The 6567-nt window shown below is 61.7% G+C and overlaps 1 protein-coding gene across 1 annotated transcript in view; it reads left to right on the top strand.

Moving 5' to 3' along the window:
* MAPK12 (mitogen-activated protein kinase 12) overlaps positions 1-5796 on the top strand; it is an 8907-nt gene extending 3111 nt beyond the window's left edge. Inside the window, exons 4-13 of the mRNA XM_081819019.1 lie at positions 467-691; positions 814-925; positions 1041-1070; positions 1303-1350; positions 1851-1965; positions 2206-2277; positions 2396-2475; positions 2556-2634; positions 2719-2892; positions 5192-5796. Of these exons, the coding sequence (XP_081675145.1) occupies positions 467-691; positions 814-925; positions 1041-1070; positions 1303-1350; positions 1851-1965; positions 2206-2277; positions 2396-2475; positions 2556-2634; positions 2719-2892; positions 5192-5271 (1015 nt within the window). The 3' untranslated portion in view covers positions 5272-5796. The remainder of the gene's footprint in view (positions 1-466; positions 692-813; positions 926-1040; positions 1071-1302; positions 1351-1850; positions 1966-2205; positions 2278-2395; positions 2476-2555; positions 2635-2718; positions 2893-5191) is intronic.
* Positions 5797-6567: the final 771 nt, after the last annotated feature.

The following is a 6567-nucleotide window of genomic DNA, read 5'->3' as shown; positions in this document are numbered from 1 at the left end:
AGTGAGGTCCTGGGCAGGCTGCGCAGGGCAAAGGCGTGTTGGGCTGCTCCTGGCTGCTGACTCGGGTTCTGGGTTGGCATGTGGGGGTCCCTGCAGCCTGGGTCGGGGTCGGGAGGCACACTGCCCACCCCTTCCCCACACCGCAGCCCACCCCCTGTCACAGGCCCCCCAGACCCATGGTGGTGACACAGCTGGGTGGAGCTGGAGGTGTGAGCGTGGGACTGCATGGTTAGTCAGCAGGTCCCGTGCTCTGGGACCCTGGCATCCTGGGTAGCCTGTAACTAGAGCTGCTGACCTTTGCTGGCAGGCAGGGGAGGGGTAGCAGGGGGGCCTGCCTGTGGCTGCCATCCCTGGATTCACACTGAGGCCGGCCAAGAGCCAGGGGCTGAGCCGGGGAAGGGCTGAGGACAGGCTCCTCACCGCCTGACCTTGCAGAGGTCAAGGACCCGCACAGGCCCCTGTGCTGAACGTCTGTCCTCTGTATCTCTCTCCCTCCACCTGCCCGGCATGCTCCTCCCACCCATGTATCCTGCCGTCCCCCACTGCCCACAGGCCCTGCCCTCCTTTCTCTTGCACCCTCTTCTGCCTGTGATCCCTGGCGCTCCCCAGATCCTAGCCTCTGTGCGGCCCTGATGCACCTGACGGTTCTGGGGCAGGGTGGGCGGAAGAGCTGTGGGTGTGCGCTGGAGAGGTGGGTGGAGCCTGGTGTTGCCCTGTGGAAGGTGGAGCCCGCATGCTGCGGGGGCGCCTCCAGGATCTCCAGGGGCTGAGTGGGTGTGACACCTGCCGTCTGCACCCACCCCGGTCCTTCAGTTACCTGGTGATGCCATTCATGGGGACTGACCTGGGCAAGCTCATGAAGCACGAAAAGCTGAGTGAGGACCGAATCCAGTTCCTTGTCTACCAGATGCTGAAGGGGCTAAAGGTGGGAGTGTGCGGGGCGTGCTGCAAGCCGGGCTGGGGCTGGGGTAGGACTGCTGGCCCATGGCTCTGAGGTCCCAGTGAGCTGGCCACCGCTGACCGTCTCTCTGTCCCCATAGTACATCCATGCTGCTGGCATCATCCATAGGGTGAGTCCTGGTGGTGGTGGGCACTTCCTCTGGCCTGTAGGTGTGGGAGGGGCCTGGCTGCCAGGAGCCCCCATTGCTGGCCTGTCAGGGCAGTGTGTGTGATGCCCGTGTGCAGCTGTGGGGGCCGAGGGACCTTCCTGGAAGGGCTGCTGGGTGGGGCTGGCCAGGGCGGGCTCTTCCCCCGTGCACCCCCATGGGAGGGGCTGCACGGCCACCTTTCTCCCGCCCCCAGGACCTGAAGCCCGGCAATCTGGCAGTGAATGAGGACTGTGAGCTGAAGGTGTGTGTTGGGTCGGGGAGGGTTCTCCCCACCTGTCCATCTGCCTGTTGCCCTTGGCCCTCAGGCCCGAACAGAGGGACCAGACCCCAGCCGTCCAGGCCAGGGGAGGCACTAGATGCAGACACTAGGGCATGGGGCGCATTCCATATCTCATTGAGGTGAAGGGAGGGAGGTATCCCCAGTTCCCCATGCCTGGGCCAGGGTAGGGCCAAGGGGACCTCTCCAAATGTGCTGTTGGCCAGGTCCTGGGGTCAGCAGGGAGTAGAGGAACAGGGAAAGGAGACCCACCGGGGCGCCTGCTCCTGAGGGTGGTGGAAGGCGAGGTCAGGGGGGCTGGGTGCACTGGCCATGGGGAGGAACTGTTGGGGAATCTGTGGCCATGACCTCAGGTCCTGGAGGTTTGGCAGGAGGCCCCGGTGTGCCCAGTTCTCCTGGATCACAGGCTGACCCACCTACTCCCTGGGGGCCTCTTCGCCCCACCTTCCTGATTCTGACTATAGATCCTGGACTTCGGCCTGGCGAGGCAGGCAGACAGCGAGATGACTGGGTATGTGGTGACTCGGTGGTACCGGGCGCCTGAGGTCATCTTGAATTGGATGCGCTACACACAGACAGGTAAGAAGCTGCCCAGAGACTCAGCCACTCCCGACACCAGCCTCCCAGGCCACACCCGCCTGCTTCCATTTCTTTATGGGAAGTCCAATGGTGGCTCCTCCGTGGGGAGGCTGCTGAGCTGGGATGGGAGCCGGGCGAGGGTGTGGCAGGCTAGATGGCCCCCTTGTCTGTGTCCCCCCCATGTGTGTCCCCCTGCCCTCCCTGGCCTACAGAGCCCTGATGCAGGGGCTTCTGTCTCAGTGGATATCTGGTCGGCGGGCTGCATCATGGCGGAGATGATTACAGGGAAGACGCTGTTCAAGGGCAGTGACCGTATCCTACACTTGTGGGGGGGCAGCCTGGGCCTGGGTGGGGGCTGGGCATGCTGTCCTGGCCAGGTGGGGTGTGCCCTGCTCTCTGGCCCTGTGCTGTGCTCCTCAGCTTGGCACAGACCTGGACCAGCTGAAGGAGATCATGAAGGTGACAGGGACGCCTCCCGCTGACTTTGTGCAGAGGCTGCAGAGTGCCGATGTCAGTCGGGAGCTGGACGGGGGCTGGAGGGGCTGGGCCTGGGTCTGTGGGTTGGTCCCTTACCCTTTCTTCCTGAAAAGGCGAAGAACTACATGAAGGGCCTCCCCGAGTTGGAGAAGAAGGATTTTGCGTGCATCCTGACTAATGCAAGTCCTCTGGGTAGGACTGGACTGGGGGGGGAGTGTTGGGTCAGTGACGAGGGCATCAGGGCCTGGGACCCTCCCTGACCAGCCCTCCCCGCAGCTGTGAACCTCCTGGAGAAAATGCTTGTGCTAGATGCAGAGCGGCGGGTGACTGCGGCCGAGGCGCTGACCCACCCCTACTTCGAGTCACTGCAGGACACGGAGGACGAGCCCAAGGCCCAGAAGTACGACGAGTCCTTTGATGATATGGACCGCACGCTGGACGAGTGGAAACGTGAGTTGGGGGAGCTCTGGGCAGGGCCTGTGGAGGGACCCTGGGAGCCCAGTGCAGGGCGCCAGGGCTCAGAGTCCTGGGTCCCCCTACCTGGGGATGCAGGTAAGGAATACAACAGTCAGAGGGCAGTGGGGCTTCTTGGCCAAGGTGACCTCTGGCTGGAGTTGAAGGATGAAAGAATGTCCCTGGCAGGGGGTTCAGAACTAACAAGAGCAGGAGGTGAGTTCTGGAAATTGTGGGAGGCAGCTCCCAGCTCAGGGCGGTTGTGAGCACCTGGTCTCTCCCCACCCTGCCGGCCCGGCCCCAGGGCTGCCCCCATCTTCCCCATGTCCTGGCCAGAGACCTGGGCCATTCTGGAGCCCCTCTGCACCCACTTGTCCCCCAGACCTCCACTGTTGCCTCTTGAGCTTGTCCTTGTTTCTCTTTGCCCCCGCTTTTAAAAAAAGATTTACTTATTTGTTTTGTGGGGGAGGGCCTGCAGGCGAGGCAGGGCAGGACAGAGGGAGGGAGAAGATCTCAAGCAGACTCTGCTGAGTGTGCAGCCTGACACGGGGCTCGATCTCACGACCCTGAGATCATGACCTGAACCAAAACCAAGAATCAGACTCTCAACTAACTGAGCCACGCAGGTGCCCCTCGTTGCCCCTTTTAGGACCCCTCCCACCTGACTACTGCACACCCCTCTTGTCCCGCCAGCAGGATAAGGCCCACCGCAGGCAGCCTCCTCCACACCCCTTGCCCATCCCTTCTAGTCCCGCTGAGTAGTTCAGACCCACCGAAGCCTGTGCTCAGCAAAGCCGGGCTTGGCACCCACCGGCTGTTGGGTTACACCAAAGGCCCCTATCCTCACCTCTCAGGGCCCAGCCAGCACATGCTGAGCCTCAGGCTGGGCCCAGGGACACCTGCCAGGTCCTCAGGCCCCATGCTGGGACTGGCTTTGCAGAATGGCAGGCAATGAGGGCTGCGCTTGGTATCTTTCTGTTGGTGGCTGCAGGGCCAGCCTGGAGGGTGCTGGGCACATCTGAGGACAGCAGTTAGGTCCCGTCCTGGCTCTGCCTCAGACCCGGGGCCTTGGAGCTGCACATGGGGCTGGGGTGGGACAGGACTGGTGGTTCTCAGACCCTGTTCCTTGGCCACTGGGCTGCTCCGTGCCTCTGGCAGGGCCCCACCCTTATTTGTGCTTCTAAGTTTGGTTTGGTTTGATGAAAGTTTTCTGTTGCTAAAAAAGATAACATGAAAACCACGGGCCACAGAATCCTTTCTGTGGTCCCCACCCATACACAGTGGTAAGAGCTTTTGCTTTTACTACAGACCATGGTGAACACATGACCTGTTTGTGGCCGAGCCCCTGGTCAGGAATGCAAACTCTCATCACCTCCTGTTTCCCTGGAAACAGCCAGCTTCACACAGACCTCCCCTGTGTGGACTGACCCCGGTGTTAGGGTTAGATGAAGGGCCTAGGAGGCACCTGATGGGGCAGGAACACATGGGTGCCACGGGCAGGGCCAGCCACACAGATCACCGGCTCTAAACACACAGTGTTTCCTGAACTGGGCTTTGGAGGACCAGTGTCCCCCAAACAGGTGCTGCACTGGCCAGGTGAATATGGGAACGCTGGGGTAGGCTGAGTAGAACCTGTCCCTTTGCAAACTGCTCAGAGGGAAAGCAAGTCAGGCCTTCTCCCTTCCTTTGGGATGGCTTGCTCTGGGAACACATTTTAGGGGCCATGACCAACAGGCGAGGAAGGTAGAAACTGGGTGTTTGTGGGAATTCTTCTCATTTAAGTTTTGGTGGATATTTTGGATCCAGAAGCTGGGGTGTGTTCTGGTAGGATTCTGAGTGGCTCCACTTGAGTAGACACACTGATTTATATTAGCACACGGCTCCTTACACCAGGCTATGGGGCCAGGGCCTGCCTGGCCACCCCAGGGGCAGTGGGTTTGGGTTGCAGGAGCCCCATCAGGGTGGATAGCCCCTGTGGATGGACACAGGTGGGCTGAGTGTGGCCCTAGCCTGGGATGAAGTCATGTGTGAGGACAAAAGCAGCCTGTCTGGTACCTGCACTCCAGCAATGACTTCTGGCTCCGATGTTTTTGGGCACCAGCTGGGCCCCTCGGTCATGGCGAACAGCCTGTGCTCTGGGCCTGGGAGCTCTCCCCTCCCCCACCCCCACCTCACAGGACTCAGTGCTCTTCCTGGGTCACTGGCTTCCACCCTGGGTGTGAATCCTAGGAGGTGATTCTGAAGGGTGATGAGGCCCCTTCTCCCCTGATGGTCCGTCTCTCCCACCCCGACCCAGGTGTCACATATAAAGAAGTGCTCAGCTTCAAGCCTCCCCGGCAGCTGGGGACCAAGGTCTCCAAGGAGACGGCCCTGTGAAGACCCCTGGGCCCCCACAGTGGTGGTGAGGACACCTTGGGGATCCTGGCTGGGGCTTCTACCTGGAAGGGGGAGCCTAATTATCACTGTGACTTTGGCTGGGGCTTACATCCCAGGAAACCTCTGGTTCCATGGATCCCCCCTCTCCCAAGCCTGTTATCCTGATCTCAAGGCTCCCACCTCAGCCTAACCTGGGGGAGCATCTGAACCTTCTGGACAGGATGTCAACCTGACTGGGGACTGGCCTCTGACTCCCTGAGCAGTGGTCCTCTCCCCCAGGTGCAACAAGAAGCCTCAGAGCCTGTGGGGGTGGGTGAGCCTTGGGGTCAAGGCCTGCCCTCTGACCCTGCTCGCTCCAGCCCCTGCTGAAGCCCAGTTCATACAGCTGAGAAAGGACAGGGAGGGCGCAGAGCGCCTACTCAGGGATGTCTCTCCCGGGGGGCGTTGGTGTGGACTCTCCTGCACCCCCAGCCCAGAAAGTGCTATGCCCACGTGGCTGGAAAGAAATAAACCCTTTTGTACAGATCCCACTCTCGCTTTCCTAATTCTCAGGCTGGATCTCCACCTCTAGGCGTCTGAGCTGCAGCCTGGCATAGAGAAGCTGGCCCTGGAGTCTCAGCCCCTGCTCAGCAGCTGGGCCTGGGGACCCCCTTCCTCCCAGGTCCACAGTGAGCCCAGAGCCTGAAGCCCCCGCACTAGGGATGGGCCCCTGCCCTCTTGTGGACTGACCTTCCTCTAATGGCTTAAACTCTGGAGCCAGACCCCAGGCAGGGCCTGATGAGGACGGGGTTAGGGTCCGACCTGGGGCTCAGTCCCAGCTGTCTGAGCTCCCTGCACTCTCCAAGGCCAGGTTCCTGGTGAGGAGGGGTCACGCTTGGCGCTTTGAGACACCTGGGGCACAGCGCACGAATAGGTTCTATTGTCTCCAAACCTCCTGCCCCTTCGTCGGCCACACCCCAGCGCAACGGCGAGCCCGTGCCGCCCTCCGCCAGCCATTGGACGTCTCGGAGAGCTGACAGCTGGGTCAGGGGTCACTTTGGGGCTCCTGCGTCTGCCCTGGCTCCTCCCACCTGTCCCCACGGCAGGTGTGCCGAAAGCGGGGCCCGGCTGTCCCCCTTCGGCCTGGAGCTCGGCTGCACATGCGAACAGCTGACCCAGCCAAGTACGGTCAGACAAGTTGCCAAAGTGGACACCGGCCTTCTCTGCTCGGGGGTCTCCGATACCTCTGGGACAGACGGTTGCCCGGACCCCAGGCTCAGAGCGATCGGGAGGGGCGGTCCGCCACAGGCCCCGCTC

The sequence above is a fragment of the Leptonychotes weddellii genome, chromosome 5, assembly GCF_054177405.1.
Source record: "Leptonychotes weddellii isolate Sample4059 chromosome 5, ASM5417740v2, whole genome shotgun sequence".
NCBI lineage: Eukaryota > Metazoa > Chordata > Mammalia > Carnivora > Phocidae > Leptonychotes > Leptonychotes weddellii.
Note: the sequence above shows the minus strand (reverse complement) of the source record. Positions and strands in the feature narration are given on the sequence as shown.